Here is a 26,163-nt window from a genome sequence, read left to right on the forward strand (position 1 = left end):
TTTAACTGTTATATTTGTATCATAATTTATTCGTTCTGCATATCTGATGTGATTTTGACTAGATTCAACTCTCAAAAACTGAGACTGCCAGGAGCGGACTATTAGAGAAATTCCCATTTATTTTTACAATTTTGTTTTACTCAGCTTTCGTGCTTGAGTTTGGTTTCTATGGTGACCATATACAAGCTCCAATAAACATCTCTAGTGCAAGGTGCAACTCTGAAAATTCCACTTACTACCTGGAGGAAAACACGAGATAATTCAACTAAGCATGTACGAAATGCCACTCATACAAATTGCTTTGAACAATTCATTTTCATTATGTTGTCAAGAAATGAGTTTAAGAGATGGAACTTCATAGAAAAAGTGGATAGAGAAAATGATAAATTCCCTTTCCTTAATCGACCTAATTAAGTCTCCGTTAGACTTGATCATTAGCATAGAATGGCAACTTTCATGTCCGCAGAAGCCGATTTGATATTGCTGTCAGTTTCACAAGTATTACATGTGGTGGAAGATTACGAACAAAAACTCAAAACCAAAAATAACTGACTTGAAAATTTGAGATGATCCACTTCGTTTGGCCGTCTTTGATTCCAGAGCATAATTAAGGTAGAAGAACGTATAAATTTGGGAGATTTAATTGGATTTGATGTATCACTTCTTGACCAATCTCAACACGTCACCCACAAGATGTAGAGAACCAGTTACAAGGACCTGATATACCAAGAAGACAACGGAAGCCATAGATATCAGGGATCATATAAACTTTTGTAGGAAATGGTATTCATAATGGCCAAGGAGAAAGGTAACAACAGAATTGGCATCACCTGGAAACGAACGGATTGGTTCTGTTGGACACTGTCCCGGAGCCATTTAATAGCTAAGGGGAGAGAAGAAAATACTGCACTAGTTTCACCGCTTTTTACACACATCTCTGTATCATCATTCTTTAAGTCTTCACCAACACCATCCGTGGTCTTTTCATCACCTCCTGATTTGAAAACAATAAGAAAAAGAATCAAGACTTGTGGGGTTCGACATGCGAAAATGTTCGATCGAATTCATCAAGACTAGTTAGCTAAGCAAAACTATGAGATTATATTAAAAACAAGAAAATAAAAATTGCAATATATACAATCTTTATGTCTTACCCTTGTTTGTCTGCATGAGGTTTTCCCATACTCTTTGAAGGGCGAATTGCCATGACAAATCAACTTCGTTTGGTGGCAGAGAATGGGATCCAACCTTGTAATACAATGATGTGTTTGGTACAAAGAGAGCTTTCCTGAAGCGGACGCCTAAAAGTATCAAAGAAACGTTTATGGTTAAACAATGAATCAAATGTATTTCTCTGCTTTAGACGTAAATTTCTTGTCAAATCCCATATGCATCAAGGCACTTTTTTCTTTTCTACCCTTTTCTCCAGATACATCATCAGTATTCGTTTTTACCCTACAATATTTTGCAAAACTATTTTAACCTTATTGCTTTAAGACACCTAAAACAAATGCCCTTTAACATTCTGAAAATGATCATTATCTTGACCAATGAACTCATTTTGCATCCAGAAATTGATCTGGTAATTGGATTTAATAAATTCCAAGAGACGTCTGATTACATGTTTTGATAAAATACTCACCATGACTAGCACATGTTTCCATTAGACGTGGAAGTAGTACATGCGGATCGCGCACCGACATACAATTAAACAGTAGTATCTGCAATGTATTTCATAACAACTTTCAGACATTGACCAGCGAAATGTATTAGCCTCCCAATCTAGAAAAGAGGCAATAATAATAAATCAGCATAAATGTTGTATACGATCCTATTAATAAGTAAATCTCATAAAAAAAGGGGAACACACAAAATGCATGCCTGATTATCTTACTGACTTTTCATATAACCAAGGCCAAGCATCAAACATAAAAATGGATTTCCGCATGCATAAACTGCAAAAGGATCACAAGTTTTGTACTCCACCTGTGTGGATTTCTTCCTGGCACTGTCTTCAAGGTGCCTGTTCACCAATTCGATTGAGGAGTTCAAATTTTCATGTGGCAGATAACTGAAAACTTGTTGGCCATCTTCTTTAATGGAAAGAGAAAACCATCTTGCACACATTTCCATACTTTCTGGGCTATGCGCTCCATCCAGATAGAACACGAGATCTCCAGGGCTGTTGATGCCAATACATTTATCAGGGACAATCTGAGCCCGCCCTTGCAAATTGGCTGTCGCTAATCCTTTTATGAACTGCTCTGGCAAAGAGTTCTATTCCATGCAGAGATGGAAAGAAATTAAGCAATGAACAATTTATGCATGCACAAAAAAATTGTCTTGTTTGTGGAACTTACAGTATTTTCCAGATGCGTGATTCCAACATGACCAGTTCTCTGAAGCCAAGAACAACATAGTGCAACAGCAAGACCAGCATTGAGATATTGGTGCACACCTTCAAGCCCAAGTCTTAGACCATTAAGCAAATTGGCATCTAATGGTTGCACAACTTGAAGAGGTACCTGTAATAAGCATGGTTTCACTGACTTGTTAAAACACAAAAACAAAAATAGATACATAAATACACATGTACTAATTCAGAATAATTGATTTTAGGTTCTATAGGAAGAAAAAGTTGGCTAGGAAAAAGGGTGCAACTTACATCTAGCCGATAAGCCTTGTCCTCAAGTACACGCATTGCTTCATCAGGTTGAGGCACAGTAAATGCGGGAATCCCATGCTGGATCAAAAAAAGAAAACAAGACGATAAAAGTGTAGTTCATACTAAATATACTGTAGAATTTGTTGGAAACTAGAAATGTTTCTGGTTCACATATACTTTAAAGCGCACCTTGAAGATACCAGCCTTCTCTCCTGCTATTTGTCCAAGAGTATTTCCTGTTATCAGGAACAAATTATAAATCAGGCTCTAGAATACTGGCATAGTCTTATAAAGCTATCATGCAAAAGCAATTCTCAGTGTACGGGACCATCAGAAAGTCGAGTACAACATGACACAAACAATATCATAATTGATAATCTACCCTACATTATTGTCCATTATTGACCAACAGTATATTTCGAATAATGGCTATGACAAATTTTACGTTGGTATTAGTAAGCTTTAACTCGAAGCAAGCATATTTCATATCTTGACTGAATACAAAATGTCATCAAATGCAATTCCTAAAACAGAGACATACTTGGCATACGCTTACAAATGCAATACTGTGCATCACATGATCACAAAATAATTACCTAGACTACGGCAGAAAACTAACCAAGAATTTCCATGTGGTCATATCCAAGGGATGCAACACCGCACACAACTGGTGCTTGAACCTGAAACATGATTACCATCTATAATTACACCTATTCCTGAAACAATAGATCTTTTTAATTCATTTCTTAAACAATTGTAAATACCACATTAGTTGCATCAAATTTCCCTCCTAAGCCAACCTCCAAGATAGCAACATCTACCTGATAAAATGAAATATTAACTCGACTGTTAGATATTACTTGCAAGTTCGTGGAAGGATGTTAAATGGAAGTAGCCTATCCTCAAAAAGTCGAAGACACGAATCAAACCTGCTCTTCTGCAAATATCTTGAATGCAAGTAACGCCAGGAAGCGGAAATAAGTAGGCATTGGAATATCATCTGTGGCCTTTTTCTGCATAAAAAAATCAAAGAAAAATAACGTGTAGTTAAATTATCTAATTGCTTGAATGGTTCACAAAATATCATTTACAGAAATTTGGGTTCCGCTTTTCAACAAAGGGAGGGAAAAGAAATATAAAACATGGGAATAATACCTTGAGTCTTTCAAAGCACCACCAGAAATATGCTAAAAATTTCTCTTCACAAATGTCCACACTGTAGTGTCGTAATGAGAGAAATAAATCAGTGTACCTTTCCAGATGGGAAATGAAACAGGCATAGAACAAAAATGCCCGTAAGCAATAGGCATATAAGGCAATTTATCTGTTCAGTAAATTTGCTCAACAAAAGAAAGTACAATAAGGGAGAAGAACCAGAGTTTTCTTTAGTCAAAAAAGACCCAAAAAGATTATGAAATTATTTACTCATGGAACGCCGTGCAATTATAAAATTCGAAGGAATTCAAAGTTGGGGCCATGTAAACAATAGTAGTAAAACACAATTCTAATTTTTGTTACATAATTTGACTTGATAATCTTAAAATGCATTTTTTTTTAAACAAGAAACTTATATTAAATATAAAGAATTATGTACAACCAAGAGAGGAAGAGGTATCCTCAAGAAAGTACAAACAAAACACAAGCATAATATAATTGTTTGTATTAAATGCAATAAAAAACTATTTGCAAAACTTACCCATCCAAACGAAACCTTTCTCTGACATCAATGAGATGAGGAGACGTGAAAAGTCCAGTGTGGAAGCCGCAATTACGCAAAATCGATTCTGCGAATGTGCAAGTGGATCCCTTTTCATCCCCAAACAGAAGAATTAGCATCAAAACATATCAGAAGCAACTTCTGGGACTAAAAATCAAAAAGCAAAGTCCAGAGTTTATACATCAAAAAGAAACTTTCAATAAAAGCTTGGAACAGAGAGGATTTTGGTACCTTCCCCTTTGTACCAGCGACATGGATGATCTTCATCTGCGATATCGGCTCCTCCAAATCCAGCATCTATAATTCCCAGTCCAAAACGCCAATAACGTACTTATCACAAGCTCAAACACACTAATTCGAACCAAAATTACGAGCTTTTACTTTCGCGTAGCAATCGAGCGAATGATTACCTTCACGTAATCGAAAAGCAGGTCGAAGCGATCGCCCTTGTTGGTCTTATCGGCGCGAGAGCGTTTCGTGATGAGAGACGACAGAGCGTCCATTGCCTCTTCGTATGGAGTTTGCTTAGGTTTCGACGATCCATTTCCATTTCCGTCATCTTTTTACATTTGAAAAAAGAAAAACGTGAAATCAATACAAACAAAGTGTTATGTAGTTGAGAGGAAGATTTGAGTAAGGGGTAAGGTACCTTCGGCCATGGCGATTGGGCGTGGGACTGAAGCGAGACGAAGCTCTGATGTTAGTAGTATATATGAACTATATACAACATATATATATATATATATAGAGAGAGAGAGAGAGAGAGAGAGAGAAAAGATGTTCGAGTAGGATTGAATTTGAAAGGTGGAAAGCTAAAAAGGGAATGCGGTAGCGGTGTTGAAATACTATTCAATTCGTATCAAAAGAGGAACGATTGCACCATTCGGTATATATACACATTTATTTTACTGCGTTTTCAATTTTAAAATTTTATAGTAAAAAATTTTTAAAAAATATCAAATTTAATTTCTTTTATTACAGTAAAATTTTTTTAAAAAATATTATATCTAAACTTAAATTAAAAATTTAAATTTATAAAGTCAACGAGACTATTGTTTTTTAGTTGCAGCACTTCAGAGACAGAGAGAGGGAGGGAGAGTGTTTTCGGCGGGTGGTCTGGCTCTGGGCGGGTGCCATGGGCCAAGTCATTTGCAGTTAATTTTTAATGGAAGGCATTTGTAATGGTTTTGTGCAGAATTGGCTGCCATTTTGTCCTTTTTGTTAAAAAGAAAAAAAATTATTAGCGTCGATTTTCTGAGAATTTTTAACTGTAAATCTAAAACTGAAATCTCAAATCGGTAAAATGAATAAGTTACTTTCAATATTTATTATTTGACATATGAATTTTATTATTTTATTTTGTGTTAAAATTAATAGAGTTCACTTATTCTCAAAAAAATTAATAAAATTTACGTATCAAACAAAAAATATAAAAAGTATTTGTCAAAATTTCTCTTAAACCAAGTCTCCAAACTCCCTAGTTGTGGGCTTATTGGTGGCAGTAGCAGTGTGCAGCGTGGAGCCTTCTTTAGGGCAAATCGACATTGGGCTGGAGTTTTGTGGTTGATGGTTTGAAGTGTCTTTCTTGGCGCATTTCTCATTTGATGGTTGACTTCCTACAAGATTTCGATATGCGCGTTGGATGGTTTCATGTGCCTGTGGTGGTGGTAGTAGCGGTGTGGTCTTCTAGCAATGCCGGTGTGTGTGGGCATCGACATCACCATGCATCTCTCAGGTTCTGCTAGTTTTCCTGGTGGTTTGTTTTTTCATTGTCTAAGGCTTTGACAGTGATGCTATGAGTTCTTTTTGTATTTTAGTTTTACATTAGTGATGGATTTTATCCTGACATGTTGGTGTTGATACTTTATATGGCCTTTACGGCATGGATTTGTCAATCTCTATCAATTGGATTTCTCTATTGATTGTAGAAGATTTGATATTGAGTCCTGTGCGTTCTCTCAATATCTATTTGGCTGTTCGGTTTCAATATTCAGTACGCATTTCTTCTTCTCGAGCGTGAGACAAACCTAACTCTCTTCAACCTCCTGTTATTGACAGAATTAGAAAAGAAATGCCCGTGTGAAATATTATGATTGGACTTGATCATTTTGCTAGAATGGCATATTTCATGCCTGCAGAAACCGTGTCTTCATATTGCGGTCAATACTGCAAATATCATGTGGTGGAAGCATATGAACAAGCACTCAAAACCTGTTGAAATTTGGAAAGCTGTTTATCAAATTGCACAACTAAGAGGCTATATGCTTTCCTTTCCATTGTAATTTATACGTAAATAGCTTAATTTCTCTTCATTTACCTTAAAAGGAAAAAAAAAAATTCTCTTCCTTTATTTTTTGTTGTCCATATCATCGCTGGTTATTTTTTCCCCCCTCATTTGCTTTCTCTGTTTCGTTGTATTTAAACAGAAATTGTAACTCTAATATACAGATTACATACAACATACAAAGTCCATTCAACCATTTCTTTCCCTTATATTTTTGCATAACCAAAGAGAAAAAAAAAATTTCTCTTCCTTTATTTTTTGTTGTCCATATCATCGCTGGTTATTTTTTCCCCCCTCATTTGCTTTCTTTGTTTCGTTGTATTTAAACAGAAATTGTAACTCTAATATACAGATTACATACAACATAGAAAGTCCATTCAACCATTTCTTTCCCTTATATTTTTGCATAACCAAAGAGAACTGACTTCTTTTGCCCATCTTCAATGCCAACGTTAAGGATTTGAACTTGATCTGACGTCTCACACTTTGACCAATTTCAACACGTCACCCACAAGACGTAAAGAGCCAGTTACGAGGACCTGATTATATTCATAAAAAAATAATTGGAACTCGTACAATAGAACATATACACTTTTGTAGCAAGTGAATATACATGATAACTAAGAGAAAAAGGGTAACAAAAGAATGGGCATTACCTGGAAACGAACAGATGGATTCTGTTGGACACTTTCCCGGAGCCATTTAATAGCTAAGGTGAGAGAAGAGAATACGGCGCTATTTTTACCACTTTTTACACACAACTCTGTATCATCTTTTAAGTCTTCATAGACAGCATCAACAGTCTTGCCACCACCTCCTGATTTAGAAATAATAATTTCTATTATAATAAGAAAAATTTCCGTAAACTCTTCAAGATTAGTTTAGCTTAGAGAAAGTATGAGATAGTACTGTAAACAAGAAAAAGAAATGCAATATACACAATCTTAATGTCTTACCCTTGTTTGTCTCCATGAGGTTTTCCCATAGTCTTTGAAGAGTGAACTGCCACGACAAATCAACTTCACTTGGTGGAAAAGAATGGGATCCAACCTTTTGATGCAATGATGTGTTTGGTAAAAAGAGAGCTTTCTTGAAGCAGACACCTAATATATCAAACAAGGAACCAAATGAACTTCTCTGTTTAGAGATAACTTCTTGATAAATCTTATATACAGCATCTTTTGTCCATTTCATTTCTCCAGATAGGTTGCAAGTTATTACTTTGATTTTTAACTCTTCACTATTTCACAAAAACTCTTTAGCTTATCGCTTCAAGACAGATCTAAATCCAATGCAACATTCTCACAACAATAATGATTCTTGATCAAGAAATTCATCTTGGATATAGCAACTTATCTGAGAATTGATAAAAATTCCAGAGATGTTCAAAATTCATGTTTTGATCAAATAATTACCATGACTAGCACATGTTTCCATCAAACGTGGGAAAAGTAGATGAGGATCCCGCACCGACATACAATTAAACACCAGTATCTGCTGTGTATGTCGTAACAACATTCAGTCATTAAATGGCAAAAGAAATGAAGCTTTCAAATTTATAAAGGAGAAAAAAAAGTGGCACACATGTTGCTTATTATCATATTGAAACTGAAAAATGAAAGAACATCCACAAAACTGAGATAGATTGCACAAGGACCAACGTTTTGTACTCCACCTGTGTGGATTTCTTTATGGCTCTGTCGTCGAGGTGCCTGTTTACCAATTCATTGGAGGATTTAGAATTATCCTGCAATTGATAGCTAAAACCTCGTTGGCTATCTTCCTTACTGGAAAGTGCAAACCATCTTGCACATACTTCCATGCTTTCTGGGGTATGGGCTCCATCCAGATAGAACACAAGATCTCCAGGGCTTTTAATGTCAATACATTTATCAGGGACAATCTGAGCCCGTCCTTGCAAACATGCTGTTGTTAATCCTTTTATGAACTGCTCCGGCAAAGAATTCTATTTCATACAGAGAAGGAAATAAATCAAGCAATGTACAATTTATGCACGCACAAAAAAAGTTTTCGTTTGTAGAACTTACAGTATGTTCCAGGTGAGTGATTCCAACATGACCAGTTCTCTGAAGCCAAGTAGAACATAGCGCAACAGCAAGACCAGCATTAAGATATTGGAACTCACCTCCTAGACCAAGTCTTAAACCATTCAACAAATTGGCATCTAATGGTGGCACGACTTGAAGTGGTACCTGTAAAAAGAATGATTTCATCCCCTTATGGAGTAATATGAAGAAGTAGATACATAGACACACATATATTCATTCTGATTGCCTAATTGACACATAGAACCCACATCCTCTAGTTGAATATGTCGTGAAGATGTAAAAGAATGTTGGACCTTATTATACCAACATAAGAGATCCATCTAAGCATGAACATTAAACTATCGTACTCCAAAACCAGAAAGACATTTATTTTATTCCATTTTGTTTCTTTGTTTCTTTCTTCCCCCCCTGAAAACTGTCTTCCGTCACAGGACCTGAATCATTTATTTCCACATTCAACTTACATCCAGCTGAGAAGCCTTATCCTCAAGTACACACATTGCTTCCTCAGGTTGACGCACAGTGAAAGCAGGAACCCCATGCTGGATCCAAAAAGGCAAACTGGGGTAATTACGGAGTAGTAGATATACATGTAGTTCTCAGTTCCCATATGCTTTAAAGAGTACCTTAAAGATTCCAGCCTTGTCTCCTGCAATTTCTTCAAGAGTATTTCCTGTTTACAGCATCAACAATAGAAACACTAATGGACCTATTATAAATCAGGCTCAAGAATACTGACATAGTCTTACGAAGCTATTAATAAAATCCTGACTAGATGAAACCATTAAAACAGTGAAGTATAATATATCTCAAGCACGAAAGTCTGTACATATACGATTACTCCAAGTTATTGTCTATTAATCAATAAAATATTCCAAATCATGTCACTCTGACAGATACTACTGGACAAGCCATTACTTAAACATCAACTGGTAGCAGACTAACATTTGATGGTTGAAACATAGAGACTTATCGAACGCATGCTTGCATCTGCAATACTATGCATCACATCATGTCATATAATTACCAAGGCTACAGAAGTAGAAAACCAACCAAGAATTTCCATGTGGTCATACCCAAGGGAAGAAATACCGCACACAACAGGTGCCTGAACCTGAAACATGATCACCATCTACACTTAAACCTATTCCTGAAGGCTGAAACAATCCATTCATTGATTTGTTTCTAAAACAACAATAATACGCACCACATTAGTTGGATCTAATTTTCCCCCTATTCCAACCTCCAAGATAGCAACATCTACCTGCACGAAATATCACAGTAAGGGTAATATTCTTATTCCACTGATTGATATTATTATTACTTGCAAGTTCATGGATGGTAGCGTCAAAAACTCAAAACACACGGCAAACCTGCTCCGCAGCAAATATCTTGAATGCGAGCAATACAAGGAAGCGAAAGTAAGGAGGCATGGGAATATCCCCCGCAGCATTTTCCTGCAAAGAAAATTCATCAGAACAATAATATGGAAAGAGCAATTATAAAAAACCATAAATTAATATAAAAGCTCATGAAATACCATTTACGGAAGTTTGAGGTCAGGTTTTCAACATACCTTAAGTCTATTGAAGCACCACCAGAAATACGCTACAAATTTCTCTTCACAAATCTCCACTCTGTAGTATTCCACCATAATGAGAGAAATAAATCAGTGCATCTTCTAGGATGGGAAATGAAACAGGCATAGAACAAAAATGCCTCTAAATAACAGTCGTAAGGCAATTTATCTATTTCATAAATTTGCTTAAAACAAGACAATATAAGAAGATAGAAAATAGTAAATGTTGGAGATAAAAACAGACCAAAAAGAAAAAAGAGTCCGAATAAATACAGAGGCACACATAAGGCCAAGTTACACAACAGTGCCAACCAAAAACACAATTCATACATTATTTTGAATAGCAAACTTGTGCGTACGCAAAACTCACCCATCCAATCGAAACCTTTCTCTGAACTCAATAACATGAGGAGACGTCAAAAGTCCAGTGTGGAAGCCACAATTACGCAATATCGACTCCACGAAGGTACAAGTGGATCCCTTTTCATCGTCCAAACACAAAAACAAGACGAAGAAGAATTAGCATCACCACATATCAGAAGCAACTTCTGGGAATGAAAACCAAAGAGAGAAATCTTTGGTACCTTTCCTTTTGTACCAGCGACATGGATGATCTTCATATTGGATACTGGCTCCTCCAAATCCAGAATCTATAACATTCCAAGTCCAAAAACACCATTGACGCAGTTACAATAAGCTCAAACACACACAAATCTGAACCAAATTACAAAATTTCACTTTCGGCTACGAATCGAATGACGGTAATTACCTTTAAGTAATCGAAAAGCAGGTCGAACCGAACGTTCTTGTTGCCTACGCTGGCGGTATTGCGTTCCGAGATCAGAGAAGATAAAGCGTCCATTGCCTCTTCGTATGGAGTTGGTTTAGGTTTAGGAGATCCACTTCTTTTCTTGTGACGAAGAACAACTTCCTTTTGAAGCTAATGAGGAATAACCAACAACGTCTTTTTATTGTTGGGGGGGGGGCTAGGGGTGTAAATCAGTCGGGTAGGGTAGGGTTGAGTTGAAAAATTAAGCATATCCGATCAGTGCGGGTTAAAAAAATTTTAAGCCGCAACACTCTCTATCCAACCAGTGCGGGTTGAAAAAATTTTAAGCCGCGACACTCTCTTAAGTTTACAAACTCGCAACCTTTCAGATGACCTCGGATAGGGTCGGGTTACTCGGGTTGGTGATCTCAATGACCACATGATCACTTTTTAGTCAATTAATCTGTGCTTGTTACAGAAGAAATCATTATCAAACAGAAAATGTATTTCCTTCGAGAGGGGGTCTAAATGCAAGGTGAACAATTAAAACACTCACTTTGAAATCAAACACTTCCAATATAAATAAATAATGTCTTAATTCAACAACTATGACATACAAGCATTTTTTACACAAACCGTGAATCCAAAACATAAATAAGTTAACAGTTTAAATGCATAAAGTCCATAAACTTATGAAAGTAAGAATTTGAAGTGTTGTACATTGTTTTACCTACTTTGAGCATGTTCGACCGGGTAGGGTTACCTCGGGTTCATGTAACCTCACCCCGCGCCCCTACCCGCGTAGTGCGGGTTAGGCATAATTAAAACCGAAAATTAAATAAAAAATTAGAAACCCGTGATTTTCAAATAGGGTCGGCTCGGCTCGGCCGGATTCGTCGGGTTCGGGGTGATTTCTTACAGCCCTAGTTTTAGCAATCAAAAGATGCATAGATGCGCCTTTTTTATTTATTTTATTAAATACTATGTAAGAGGGTTGATTTTCCTTTAAAGACTTTTTTCGTCACTGAACGAAACCATTTTTTTTCCCTTAAAACAATACAGAAAAATACATTACTCATTCTGTCATTATCTCTATTCACTGTTTGACATATAAACTCTACTATATTAATAGAGTATGCGTGTTAAATAGTGAATAAAAATAATGACAAAAAGAGTGACAGAATGAATGATACTAACATTTCTCAACAATATAACCACATGTGGTTTAAAACAAAATGGAAATAATCCTTCCACAAAGAGTAAAAAATTAGGTAGATGTCCCATTTTGACCACCCTTTTAATATAATAATTAGAGATGTAAGTTTTAGGCCAGTCGGTCTTAAAAGAGAGGGTCGGCCCAGCTCGGTCCTAAGCTTAAAAAGTTTAGGACTGGTTCGGCCCAGTTCAAAGTTTTATAATGTATTTTTGTTTTGTTTTTTAAATATAATGTTTGACTCGGTCCTAAAGGAGAGAAGGTTGATCCAGTGTGGCGCTAAGCCTAAAAAAATTTAAGGCAGGGCCCGTGCCAACAATAGATAGCCTCATGCTCACCCGTTTAGCCCGACCTAAACTTACATTCCTAATATTTAATTAATAATTAAGTAATTACTATTTATTTATTAGTTATTAAGTATATATATTTATTAATTATTAATTAATATATAATATAATTAGTGATTAATAATTAATTATTTAATATAACCTTATTGATAATCATTAATTGTACTATGTTGATTCCCGCACAATTTAAAAGTCAAAGTTGTATTTAGACTGTTTTTTATTTTGCTATAAATTCTTCAAAAATTCTTTAAAAATAACTTTTTATAGTTTTTACCGAACACTATTATCAGCTTCTGATAGCTAGAGAAGTGATTTTGGACTACAAGAAACACTAACAAACACACCCAATAGCTAAGAGAAGAGAAGAGTGATGGTTTCCGAATCGAATTCGAGTGTGGAAGCATGAAAATACGGATCGGATCCGAACAAAAATTTTCATAAAACTTTTGTGAACGCTATAGAATATATTAATTTACAACGAATAAATTAATATAATTAATTTAGTACAAGAATTATACCTTGCTAACGATTAGGAAGATAACTTGAATTTTTTTACCAACGAACAATCCAAGCTCTAAGCTTTCTCATAATACCCGAATCTTCTAAGTCTACTCCTTGAAACTTGCAAGACTTAGAGTGTGGGCTCTGGAGTAGAACTATCGTTTATGATCACCCGCTAATTTGTCTTTCTTCACTATCATCGCATGTATGTGAAGAAACTAGGAGATGAAAGAATTTTTCTTCTCTTTTTCTCTCTCTATAAATTCGGCAAACACTAGGAAAATAGAAGATCAAAATCTATTTCTCTAATTCCTATTGTCTCTTATTTATAGAAAACTAGGAGAACTTTTTTGCTTATAGAAAGAAATTAGTAACTACTATATTTTAATCTCATTAAAATACAGCTTCCTTTTAAATTTTGAAAACAAACTTTTCTTCTCATATGCTATAGGTGGCCAGCCATTATAATGGAGGAGAGAGAAAATTCATCTTTAATTTAGTTTCTAATTTTAGCTCAAATTCAATTCTAAATAAAGTCATACTTTACTTTTCCTTTTGAATTTAATTAGAAAACTTGTCAAACAAGTAAACCGGATTACTTAGAGAGCAAACAACTAAATCCTAGTGGGATTTTTTTATGTGTCACACGTCTCCTGTGGTCCCACCATAGTGTGTGACAAATAATTCAATAATCATATTATTTAATTCTTAATTAATTATTTACGAGTTATATAAAATCCTGATAATTCATATTGCCTTGCAAATATTATAAGGATGATACGGGGACTCATGGACCTATAATTCTAAGCTATAATAAAATTAATAATTAATTAAACTCTTTAATTAATTAATTAATTATATTAATTCTAAAAGTTACTCCACTAAAAATTTGGAATTGTACTCTCGAAACTATAGACATAATTTACTTCTAAGAACTTGAAGTGTCCATTTGATATAGTCACTATATATAGATCGATCATCCATAAATAATTCATAATTAGAGCTAGGTGAAATCCGTTAACCTCTCTAATTACATATGTATTCTTAAGTACCATTGATTTACTAGTAATTCATAAAACACATTCATGAATTAGAGCTCCAACTAATCCAAGTGCCAAATCAACCTTCAAGAGAATTATTTATCTACTTTTTTTCTTAAGAATGAATGGATTCCATCTTGTAATATTAGCATTCACGGCTTCCATGTCTCCAGGATACAAGGATAAGATCTAAGTGTGTCTAGATCTTTATCGAGTAAGTTAAAAAATACGTATCCATGAATAGGAGTCTGCTAATAACTCAAATTTAAGATCATTCTATATATTACCATCAATAGACTCAATTAAAATTTTTATACTTAATAAAAATTATCAGAAATTCATATTGTGTCTATGTCTTAGTCCTACATAATCTCATTATGTAAAATACACTTACTTTGATATCTCGACATATCAACAATTATATAAGATTGTTCCATTCAGAATGAGAATGACATGTATTAATAATGTGATCAATTAAAGATTCCAGACTTTATGTTTCGATTATTATCCTTAAATATTATATTCTCTTATATAACACTTATATACCATATTTGAGGTTACGTAAATAATCATAAATTTTTTAATAATATTCATAAAGTATTCAATAATACATGTACATAAATAATAAAATTCATACTTTATTAATTAAATAATAAAATTATTAATTACATCTCATACTTTTAGAATATCATTTCCAACAAAGAAAATATAGCACAAATCTCACCACTTTTTTACGCACAACTATAATTTTTTAAAACTTTTTTTTTTTCAAGTCCTCCCCAAAAGTGTCGGTGGTCTTGTCATCTGCTCCTGATTTAGAAATAAGAATTCATGATTATTGAAAAGAATTAATTATAAGAAAATTTTTCATCAATTCTTCGAGATTAGTTAGCTTAGAGTAATAAGAGATAATATTGTAACAAAGAAAAAAAAATGTTGTATAGGTATTTTATGTCTCACCCTGGTTTTTTCGAATGAGGTTAATTTTCCCATACTCTCTGAAGAGAGAACTGCCACGACAAATCAATTGTTGGTGGCAAAGAATGAGGTCCACCCTTTTGATGCAACGATGTGTTTTGTACAAGAGAGTTTTCTTGAAGAAGACACGAATATCAAATAAGAAAACAAATATATTCTCTGCTTATAGTTAGAGATAATTTCTTGATAAGCCCCATATACATTAAAGGACCAATTCTTTATTTCGTTTTCCAGATGGGTCATGCGTATTCAATATATATATATATATATATATATTACTAACATTGATCATCAATAATAAATTGTATCAATAATACTAACAACGGCAGCAGCCACGTTGTTTTCTGAAACATGTATTTTTTATTGCTTAGCGAATAACGACAACAAAACATTTGACTTGCCGCTCCGAATTTAATGTCATTAAGGCACGAAGAATTTCGAATTTTAATTTAAATTGAGACGTAATTTTATATGAGAGAAAAAAATTAAATATAATTTTTTATAAAATTTTTTAAGTGTAATTAAAATTAAAAATTTAAATTAATAAAATAAACGAAATCTAATATTACTTATCAATAATCAATAATAATAACAACAATAGCAACAACGTTATTTTCTGAAACGACATGTATTTTTTATTATTTAACGAATAACGACAACAAAACATATGAATGTAATGACCTGGTGCTTACACTTATTTTATTTTATTTATTTTTGGCAGTCACACTATTTGTTGTCGTTCTTTTGTATCAACATATATATTTTGTTGGCAAATTTGGCTAATGGACACATATATTTAACGTGAAAACTCTCAAAAGAGACGAGATAAAAATTACGGGATAAAAATAGAAAGATTTTATTATAAAAAAATTAGAATTACAACATTCTCTTGAAATTATACAGAGAGAACAATAAGAACTATTTTTCTCATGTAAATAGGAGAAACATCTTATAAAAGAAAAAAAAAAACTAGAGAAACTAAGGCCCTGTTTGTTTTTGTTTTCATTTCCATTTTTTACGTTTTTCGAGGAGTAAAAATTGAAAATGGTTTGAAGATTGTGTTTGGAGCCCTATTTAATAAAAAACAGAACTGAAAAAGTTTTTGGTCTTTCTCATAAAATTACACAGTTTCTGAAAACGAATTTTACTCGTTTTCGTTTTCCCATTTTCATTTTCTCCTCACTTTTTTCTCGTACCACACCAATCTCGGCCTCTTCATCTTCATCGGCGTCTTCACCGACTCAACTTCGCAGACGGTGGTCGTTCACCAGAAGATCTGGAAATCTCCTCTCTCCTCCACTGACTTGTCCTCTTTCTCTCACTCTCACTTTCTCTCCCCTCCCTCTCTCTCTTCTCCGACTCTTTCGATTATTATTTCCCCCCAGACTCTTACGGCGATTGAGAAAGTGTCTTCGACAGCGAAGCTTCTTCTTTCACCACCTCCAGATTCAGCTCAATTCTCCAGTGCCGTGATTTTCTCGCTCCTTTTTCGGCTTGCCAAACGGTAATGTTTTTTTTTATTCTCTGTTTTGCTTTTGATTTCGCAGTTGTTGATCGGAGTAGTTTGAGATTTTGAAGCATCGGATGAGACTGTGGTGAGTTTGAAGTTTGAAGCTCGATTTCTGTTCGTGAAATGTGGAGATTGGAAATTGAAAGTGGCCGATCTCTTGCCTGTTTTTATTCTCTCTGGTTTAGTCTGTTTTGCTTTTTTGTTGCTCTGTTTTTTTCGATTGATGTGTATGTATGTGTATGTATATACTATATTTGTATATATATATAATCCCCATTATTTTTCTATTTTATTAAATGTCTCAGTTAATCAACAACTTTCTAGGTTTATTTCCAAATGTGCAGCTTTCCCTCTAGTACAAACTAAAATTGTGGACTTCTTCCGAATTCAACGGTCTCCGGAACCAATCCAATATTTAAAAAAAAAGCCTCAAAATTTGCATATGTTAATGCTTTAGGATGATAAATTTTCTGGTATATATATAGAAAAACTCAAAATTTGCAATTCTATTCATATTTTAGGATGGTAATTTTTCTGATTTAAAGTAATGAAAACATTTTTAAAAATTAAACTACCAAACACAATTTCAGTTTTTTTTAAACTGAAAACAATATCAGAATAAAACTACCAAACGCATTTTCAGAAATGATTCCAAAATGAAAATAAAAACGTTTTCGTTTTCATTTTCATACAAAAAATAAAAATATTTTGGAACCAATTTCAAATGCATCCTAAATTTCTCTCACACTATGAAAATTTTCTTTGAAAGGTGAGAGTGGAATGCTTACGCCAATTTGTGACTACGAAAAATTTGTGGCTAAAAATTAATTAATTTATGGCAATTCATTTTACTTAGTTATCATTTAGCTACTTAGCTAAATCTAGTCCATAAAATTTATAAACTTGAATCATAATCCATACAATTTTATAGACTTGATTCACAGGCCTTGAATTTCGCCAATTTTAAGCCTTTTTGGCCTAAACTTAATCCAACATATATTTCTTCTCTCTTTGTAGGAACAATGATGCACCATGCACCAATGGCTTTCTCTTTGTTTTTTTTTGAGAGGGTAAGATTTTTATTTATTTTTTATAATTGAGAAATTCTACTCAAAAAAAATGAGAAATTTATTTGTTTAAAGAGAAATAAGAGATTAATAAAGTCTGTTTAGTTCGCTGATTCGAGTTGAGATGTAATTTTACATAAGAGCTTTATATTGTAGTAAAAAAAATTAAATGTGACTGTTTAAAAAAACTTTTTACTGTAAAAAAATTTAAATTTTAAACTCAAATCGGTGAAATAAACGTCTAGCACACGTTTTTTGACATATTAATATTTAATATACGCACAACTCATGCCCTTTCACGGCTCCCCCTTCCAAAGTACCAACAAATTTTCTAATTAAATCAATCTATGTGGACCCCAAGTTCAAAAACCTAGCTAAAAATAAACCAATCAACAATGGACAGTTGTCTAATCAAGCGATAAATCATCTCTGATTACGTATCTGATCGCGAACCGCCTCAGCCAGAGCTGATACATCAACGTATTAAAGCAATCGTACGGCTCCGGCGTCTTGTGCCACACGAAATGCTTGCTCGCCGCCACGCCCAACCTCCTCATCCGCTCGTAGCGGTCGCCGGCGGCGGCTTGGCTCAGCGCCGTTCTCAGCTCCTCCACTCCACCCCCGGCACCGACGAACACCGCGATCTCCTGCCACGTCAGCACGTCCATGAACGGCAGGGCCTGGACCGGCCGGTCGATGATCCCCGCCGGCACGCATCCGAATAGCAGGGCCTCGCCGATTCTGGACGCGCCGGCGCCGTACTCGAACAAGCAGAACTTGCTGCTGGACAATCTCTCCTCGTAGGTCGCCTTATCGAACGGCGCCCCGGAATCGATCAGAAAGTCCGGATCGCCGGTCAACTGATTCACCAGGGCCGACTCGTTCGCGCCGGCGCTCTGATCGGGCCGGAGGTATGCGAGGAATCTCGCCGACGCATTCTTCGGCTCGAGTGGCGTGTCGACGCCGAAGGTGGAGACCGCAGGCAGGGAAACGTCCTTGTGAGGAATGAACTTGCCGGCGGGAGCGGGAAAGCAGGATATCTGGATCGCGTTCTTCGTCAGCTCGAGGACGTTCCGGTCGCCAGCGGTGGTGCTGCCACGGCAGGAGATGAAGACGTGGTCGGCACCGAGGGTGCGGTTCCAATACGGGAAAGCCCTCCGGATCTCCCTGACGACGCGCGAGAGGGAGTTGATACGGAGATCGGAGGGGAAGGGGACAAAGTAGAGGTGAGCTTGTTCGCCGTCTTCGGTGGCGAAGGGACTGCTCGGGAGAGAGGTGTAGAAGAGAGACTCCGATGGAGATTCGTAGGCGAAGGCCGCGTTTGGCTTGTAGATGAAGATTTTGAACTTGTTGAGCATGGCTTCGTAGTTTCGAAAGAATTTGATGGGTGAGATGTAGGGCGATGGGAGTTCGGGGGATGGAAGGGGCTTGGAGAGACCAATGCAGGAGAGAGAAGTGAAGAGAGTGGTTAGAGAGAGAAAGAAGAGGGAGAACGTGATGGACATTTTTGAACAACCAAACAAGGTGTAAACTCAGATGAAAATAATAAAGAAAAACCAAACAAGGTCTAGTTCTGAAACATGAAGAATCCTCTTGAGCTTTAGAAGTTAGTTGAAGATGGAGGAATAAATAAAGTCAAAGGCCACATGTCTTAGTCACTCAGCTATGCAAATTATTGACCTGAAAAATAAACACTTTAATGCTAGGTTGTTAATGAAGAAGAATATGACAAAATAAATAAAGAAAAGGACTTGTATTAATTAATGGTTCTCTCACGCAAATTATGGTATTGGTTCGTTGAAGAAGAAAGCAAAATAGAAAAAGACTGATAATGGCTTGTAGAGGGAAAATGCATGAGCAAAAAATGCACTCTTTATGTGACTCTATATCCATTTTCCGAAGCATGTGTGCCGTGCCGTGTGTTTTTATCTCTGGCATCACCTCAAGCTAGTAACTTGTCTCCTACGTATCTGTTCTTCTCTAATTTTAATATTGACAACATTGATATAAAAAGTCTTATTATATTAATCGACTGTGTGGCGTTAGACATAAAGTGGTTTATCTAAAAGAAACTAGGCCCCGTTCATTTCACTGATTCGAGTTTAGAATTCAAGTTTTGCTACAATAAAAAACTCTCACAAATAATCACATCAAACTTTTTTGCTACAGTAAAAAGCTCTCACAAACAATCACATCTAACTTTTTTGCTATAGTAAAAAGCTCTCACATAAAATCACATCTCAACTCGAATTAAAAACTCGAATCAACGAATTAAACGGGCCCTAAGCACATGCTTCGAGTGAAATTGGGTTAGACCTTTTCTGTTTTATTGGTGGAGCCCTATAATTTCTTCTATAGATAATATAGATGGGAGATAAAATATCGCGAGTGAATTTCCTTTTTTGTTCAACAAAATTAATAAGGGGGGAAAAATAAACTTGTCTGCCTATGTCAAGGTAATGTTGTTGTTTTCTCTCTCTCTTTTTTTTCTTTCTTTCTTTTTTTTTTTTTTTTTTTTCATTGAAGGGTAAGGTTATGTTTGGCTAGAGGAAAGAAAATTGGAAAAATAAAAAAAGAAAATAAAGGATTATGACTTTGGTAATAAAAAGTAAAAGAGATGAGAAGATCTTTTTAAAAAAAAAAGTCTTTTAATATTTGTAGATTAAAATTGAGGTACTTTAAAGGAATTGAAATTCCCCGTTAATTTATTTTTTCATCTTTTCTTTCCTACTAAACAATGATGGCACTAAAATTCCTCACTAATCCCTTTTATTCCTCCCTCTCTTTCTATTTTTCTCTCATAATAAACAAGTTTTAATGGTCAGCTTTTGAACAAGAATTAAAGAAAAAGACAGAAAATGGTTACGTGTAGAACGGATAAATCAAGCATTATTTCCTCTCTATTCAATAATTATGACTTATTGTGTATTTGGACGTGTATGATAAGAAATAATAATCGTTACCAGCGCCATGACTTCGATGGACATATGATTCTAGAGTCTAAATAGTAAATGGCGTGATAAAACCATTTTTTAAAAATAATAATAATCATGAATCACTGTTGACGGTTGGATTTCGTCAACAATAAACCCGCCGGATTACCTTGGGGTTACCCTTTGGATTACCGGCTTGCGGGTTTAATGAAAGTGTGGATTCTAGTTTGATTTAAGTATTTTTGTGTTTGAATGAACTGTATGTAAATGAACAAGAAGAATTTTATAGTGGTTCACTCTATAAAATTAGAGCTACATCCACTGTATATATTATATTTCGTTTGTGGAGATTATAGTTTACAATAAATGCTGTCTCTCTCTCGTTCTTTTTCCTCTGGAATTTCTGGGCCCCTTCCCTATTGGGGTCCTTCTTCTTTTATACTCGGGCTTCCTTCACTGGGTGGGTTTCCTTCGTAGGTAGGAACACTCAAGTGCTCTCTCTCTAGGCCCAGACATAGCCCACTAATTAGTACTGTTCACTCAACCAATTAGTCTTCTATTACGGCTCTGTGACTCTCCGTAATGCTTTTCTGTCCCCTGGGGGGGCGGTTTGTAAACTTGCAATTAATGCTGTCAGACTTCTCTTATCTTTGCACGTAACCCATCATGTCTAAAAGGGACGTTCCCCTCGTCGTCAGTGCTTGTTTAACCTTTCTCGCCCCTTCTAGCGATCTCTTCTGCAGTCGAGGGATCTTGTCGTGTCAACCCAGGTGGAGTCAACCGTCGACGCCTCATGGGGTCGTCGCCCTAATCATGGACTTCATCTTCGGGCTCTATAGCTGATCTTGAGAGAAACGAAGCGTCGAGGGTTGAGTGCTCGGCGAAAAGTAAGTATAGTCACGTGTCGTTGCGCCGTTGGTCCAGATGTCCATCACATTTTCCCACACAACAACGATGAAATCAATTTTCTCTTCAAAAAATACGGATACATGTGCTGGATAGTTCAACTTTTCATTACTCTGTTCACCACAGGAGGGGAAAAAAAAAAGACCTTGCATTACTCTCGATACAAAGATTACAAAATAGAATCTAGCTTATCACTATATGAACTCGTTATAGCTAACAATTTCCTGTTGAAATGAGGCATTTGAGTAGCAGTGCAAAGAAAAATGTTTTCTAACATTACGTGGGTAAATTCAATAGGCCAACCGTCATGTGATAGAATGAGATCGAGACTTGAGTTTGAGAATGCGTGGTTCTGGCCCCAATTGGTAGAAAAAAAACCGCAACCCTTGGAAAAAAAAAAATGAATATAAAAACCTTCTATCGATGAAGGACGTTAATTAAATCAAGAATTACAAAGAAAAAACCATGGAGCGCAATAGGTATCATTATAATAGTTTTATAGATGTACTAAAGGCATGACAAGAAGTTCGTCTGGGTGGTGTAGTTGGTTATCACGCTAGTCTCACACAGTAGAGGTCCCCGGTTCGAACCCGGGCTCAGACATTGGAATCGGTGAACATTTTTCTATTTTTGGGAAGTTTTGCTATACTTTTGGATGAGTTAAGAGAAAATTACAATGGATGTTGGAATAGTGGATACTGGATACCATTAGGCATTAGCGTTTGTTGGTTTGTTTGTTTTTTGTTTTTTTTGTTTTTTTGTTTTAGAATGATACCATTGGCATTTTTATAGAGTGAGATTTTGAGCTTATCTAATATAAAGCTTTCTTCATGAATAAGTTCTCTTTTATAAGTTGTGACTCATTTTCTAGTTTTCAGCTTCTAGTTTTTCTCTTTTAAAACTTTTATTTCTCTATTCGATTTTACTAAAATAAAAAATAAATGACATAAATGTAAAGATATTTAAGAAAGAAAATCTCGAATGTCAAGTATGAGGAGCATCTCTCTTATATGATACATCTGCCTTTTCTTTTTTTGTTTTTTTTTAATAAATCAAACCCCTATTCATTCACATTTTTTTTGTTCTCTTTAATTTTTTCCCTTTTAAGTTGGTATTTAATGTGAGAATATGGTGGCATAAATTTTAAGAAATAACATAAATTTTTGGGGAAATCCAAATGCCTCTTTACTGATATTTATGTCCCTTCTTACATGTTAAGTATTTACAACTATATATATTTAAACGATCTGTGAAACATAAAATTACCTACATTCATATGTTAACCATTCATATATGTTAACGCACAACTAGATATATTTAAAAGATCCGTCAAATTCTACATAATTGTAAATTTAAATAAAGAGGAAGATGAACAAATTATACATATAATTTAAAAAAAAAAAAAAAGATAAGAGCATCCTACATTCAACAACAATGAGCTCTTCTTTCCCTTGGGGCTTAGGCTTAAGCAAATCCCTTGAAGATTAAAAATCCTGACAATATCAAGAATCCTAGTTCAAATGGGAAACATAAAATCCACTTAATTCATAGATCGTCTATATATATACACCTTAAAACTTGCTTAAATTCTCAAATCTAATATTTTAAAGCTTAGATATGAGGATCAAGGAAGTTTGTCTTTCTTGTTCTGATTTCTCCTCTTCATTTTGTTAGAGAGATTGTAATATATCTCTCAATTTCGATATCACAAAAATTCGCTTAAAACACATTCGGGAAGAGTGGGCGGACACAAGTGCTGCAGCCTGCGCAAAACAGACCTCTCGGGTCTATTTTGCTAAGCCCGCGCGATGTAGCGTACGGACGCGCTGCAGCGCGCCTCTTGGGCGCTGCAGCGCAAATTGTTAACGGAAAATGTGTTTTCGTGTGTTTTAGTGATCTAAAAAGGTCTCGAACTATTGCATCTATTTGTGATATATTTTCTCACATATCTGAGCACTTATTAACAATAGAAATAACTATTGATATAAGTGCATCAGCATATAAAAGATAACCTTCAAATTGAAAAGGTATCTTTATGTGAAAGGTTGTAACACTTAAAGATGATGGATGCATCTCTGCCTTTATTTTGATGGACTTCAGAAAATACAGATAATTAATTGTTCTGGAACTTAATATTTTTTGCTGGATATTGTGTTCAAGGGTTTGTTGTATCTTAGGGGTAATTTGCCATTTAAAACTCATTAGCAAACTTTGAGAAGTGAGGGCAAATAAAATCTTAAAGGAAAGTATTCCTATACGCCTCAAACCCTCTTTCTGCTTTCTCTATTCTTTTCATCCTCCCAATTCTGAATTTCTTAACAATCTTTAAGGTTTTAAACTTGCTGCAATGGAGGTTGAAAAGAACATGACGTCGTTCCTTAATCCTAATGTTCAACTTGATCGTTTTGATGGTACCAACTTCACCCGCTGGAAGGCAAAGTTGTTCTTCCTTCTCACCGTGCTTAAGATCGCCTATGTGCTTGATCCAAAATTGGAGCCACTTTCTAAACCAAAGGAGGATGATTCCGAAGAATTGAAGACCGCAAGGAAGAAGCGTGGAGATGATGAAATCATGTGCCGGGGTCATATTCTCAACACTCTCTCTGATAGGCTCTACGATCTTTACAACTCGATGGAGTCTCCGGTGAAGATTTGGAACGCTATCGAATACAAATACAAAACTGAGAAGGAAGGTACGGACAAATTTCTCATCTTGAAATTTCTAGAATTTGTCATGGTTGATACCAAGTCCATTCTAGATCAAATACATGAATTGCAAGTCATTGTTACTAAGCTTCGTGAATTGAAGGTTGTGATTTTTGAATCATTCCAAGTGGGGGCAATTATTGCTAAATTGCCTCAAAGTTAGAATGGTTATAGGAAGAAAACTCCTTCATAGTTGAGATGACATAACTTTGGAGGAATTACAAAAACGCTTGAGAATCGAAGAAGAGACCAAGTCTCGTGATTCCAAGAACAAAAATGTAGATTCCTCTAAAGTTAATGTTGCCGAAGCTAGTAAGTTTTCAAAAAACTTCAAAGTCAATAATGACAAGAAGTTCAAAAAGCCCGGTAATGGCCAAAAGAAATTTTCTGGAAATTGTTTCTTTTGTGGAAAGAAAGGCCATCGCCAAAAGACTGCAGATACAAGAAGAAAAAGAAAGAAGTGAACACCAACATTGCCAATGCCATTGAAGAGAAATCCGAAGACATATGTGCTATGGTCTCAGAATTGTAAATTGGCATGATTACCAAAACTAACATGATTGCATTTAGATCCTCCGATTGGTGGCTTGATTCCGGTGCCACAATCCACGTTTGTAATGACAAGACTATGTTCTTATCTTACAAAGTGGAAAAGGAAGGACAAACGGTTCTCATGGGGAATAATGATGCAGCGATGGTTGCCGGGAGAGGAGTGGTGGAGATTAACTTTACTTCCAGAAAGAAGCTTACATTGAACAATGTACTTCATGTTCCTGATATTAAGAAAAATCTTGTATCCGCTAGTCTTATGTGTAAGAATGGGCTTAAGATTGTACTAGAGGGCAATAATTGTATTGTATCTAAGAATGAGATTTTTGTGGGGAAGGGGTATTCTTGTGATGGCATGTACAAACTAAATGTTAATAATAAAGATGATGTGAATTCTCTTTATATTGTTGATTCTTTTGATGTTTGGCATGCACGTTTAGCACACTTAAATTTTAGATCTTTGAAATATATGTCTAAACATGATTTGCTTAATTACAAAGATATTAAAAATGATAAGTGTGAAATTTGTATACAAGCAAAGATGACTAAGAAACTTTTTTCTAGAGCCGAACGTAATACTCAAATATTGGATATTATTCATACCGATATTTGTGAGTATAATGGAATTTTGACTAGAGGATGAAAGAGATACTTTATCACTTTTATCGATGATTGTTCTAGATATACTTCTGTGTATTTACTTAGAACAAAAGATGGAGCATTTGATAAATTTAAAATTTATAAGGCTGAAATTGAGAACCAAAAAGACAAGAAGATCAAAATGGTTCGAAGTGATAGAGGTGGTGAATATTTCTCAAATGAGTTTGATGCTTTCTGTGAAGAGTATGAAATTATTCACCAAAAGTCAGCCACTTTTACTCCTCAACAAAATGGATTGGTGAAAGAAAGAATAGAATCTTTACCGATATGATTAACTCTATGCTTCTTAATGCTAAATTGCCTAATAATTTATGGGGGGAAGCTTTACTTACAACATGTCATGTTCACAATAGGATTACATCTATGAAAACACATGTCTCTCCATATGAAGTATGGAAAGGAAGAAAACCAAACTTGATGTATTTAAGGGTGTGGGGCTGTCTAGCCTTTTATAGAATTATTGACCCTAAATCATCAAAGTTAGGAGCTAGAGGTATTAGAAGTGTTTTTGTAGGTTATGCTGAAAATTTCAAGACTTATAGATTATTGAATCTAGATTCTAATGTTATTGTGGAATCAAGAGATGTTGAATTTGTTGAGAACAAGTTTAGCCTTGATTCTTCCATTGAATTAGAATCTAATGTTAATCGACCATATGTTGACATTCCCG

At 35.2% G+C, this 26,163-nt stretch overlaps 3 protein-coding genes and 1 non-coding gene across 6 annotated transcripts; 1 reads left to right on the forward strand and 3 right to left on the reverse strand.

Annotated features, from left to right (window-relative positions):
* Positions 1–278: 278 nt before the first annotated feature.
* On the reverse strand, positions 279–5,220 carry LOC21393689 (folylpolyglutamate synthase). The gene is made up of 16 exons (XM_010110087.2): positions 5,032–5,220; positions 4,793–4,941; positions 4,614–4,679; positions 4,362–4,471; positions 3,821–3,881; positions 3,595–3,678; positions 3,430–3,486; positions 3,285–3,345; positions 2,855–2,901; positions 2,666–2,743; positions 2,361–2,525; positions 1,987–2,277; positions 1,643–1,721; positions 1,155–1,301; positions 831–994; positions 279–717 (listed from the first exon to the last, which is right to left on the reverse strand). Exons 1-16 carry the CDS (start codon positions 5,039–5,041, stop codon positions 658–660), a joined length of 1,629 nt encoding a protein of 542 aa, XP_010108389.1. The 5' UTR covers positions 5,042–5,220; the 3' UTR covers positions 279–657.
* Positions 5,221–6,934: 1,714 nt separating this feature from the next.
* Positions 6,935–11,257, reverse strand: LOC21393690 (folylpolyglutamate synthase). 3 transcript variants are annotated; one of them, XM_010110088.2, is made up of 15 exons: positions 11,084–11,256; positions 10,899–10,964; positions 10,685–10,794; positions 10,312–10,372; positions 10,109–10,192; positions 9,943–9,999; positions 9,789–9,849; positions 9,362–9,408; positions 9,200–9,277; positions 8,715–8,879; positions 8,342–8,632; positions 8,082–8,160; positions 7,623–7,769; positions 7,323–7,483; positions 6,935–7,205 (listed from the first exon to the last, which is right to left on the reverse strand). In XM_010110088.2, exons 1-15 carry the CDS (start codon positions 11,174–11,176, stop codon positions 7,146–7,148), a joined length of 1,560 nt encoding a protein of 519 aa, XP_010108390.1. In that variant the 5' UTR covers positions 11,177–11,256; the 3' UTR covers positions 6,935–7,145. The 3 variants fall into 3 exon arrangements, with proteins under 3 accessions (XP_010108390.1, XP_024029231.1, XP_024029232.1); XM_024173463.1 differs by having other exon boundaries at positions 8,082–8,163; XM_024173464.1 differs by lacking the exons at positions 6,935–7,205; positions 8,082–8,160 and having other exon boundaries at positions 7,367–7,483; positions 11,084–11,257.
* A 6,711-nt stretch (positions 11,258–17,968) lies between these two features.
* On the reverse strand, positions 17,969–19,370 carry LOC21393691 (probable glycosyltransferase At5g11130). Its single transcript, XM_010110089.2, has one exon. The coding sequence runs from the start codon at positions 19,242–19,244 to the stop codon at positions 18,147–18,149; it is 1,098 nt and encodes a 365-aa protein (XP_010108391.1). The 5' UTR covers positions 19,245–19,370; the 3' UTR covers positions 17,969–18,146.
* Positions 19,371–22,107: 2,737 nt separating this feature from the next.
* On the forward strand, positions 22,108–22,181 carry TRNAV-CAC. Its single transcript has one exon. It is a non-coding gene; the product is annotated as a tRNA-Val (tRNA).
* The last annotated feature ends 3,982 nt before the right edge of the window (positions 22,182–26,163 follow it).

This window comes from Morus notabilis, unplaced genomic scaffold, assembly GCF_000414095.1.
Source record: "Morus notabilis unplaced genomic scaffold, ASM41409v2 Scaffold799, whole genome shotgun sequence".
Taxonomy (NCBI): Eukaryota; Viridiplantae; Streptophyta; class Magnoliopsida; order Rosales; family Moraceae; genus Morus; species Morus notabilis.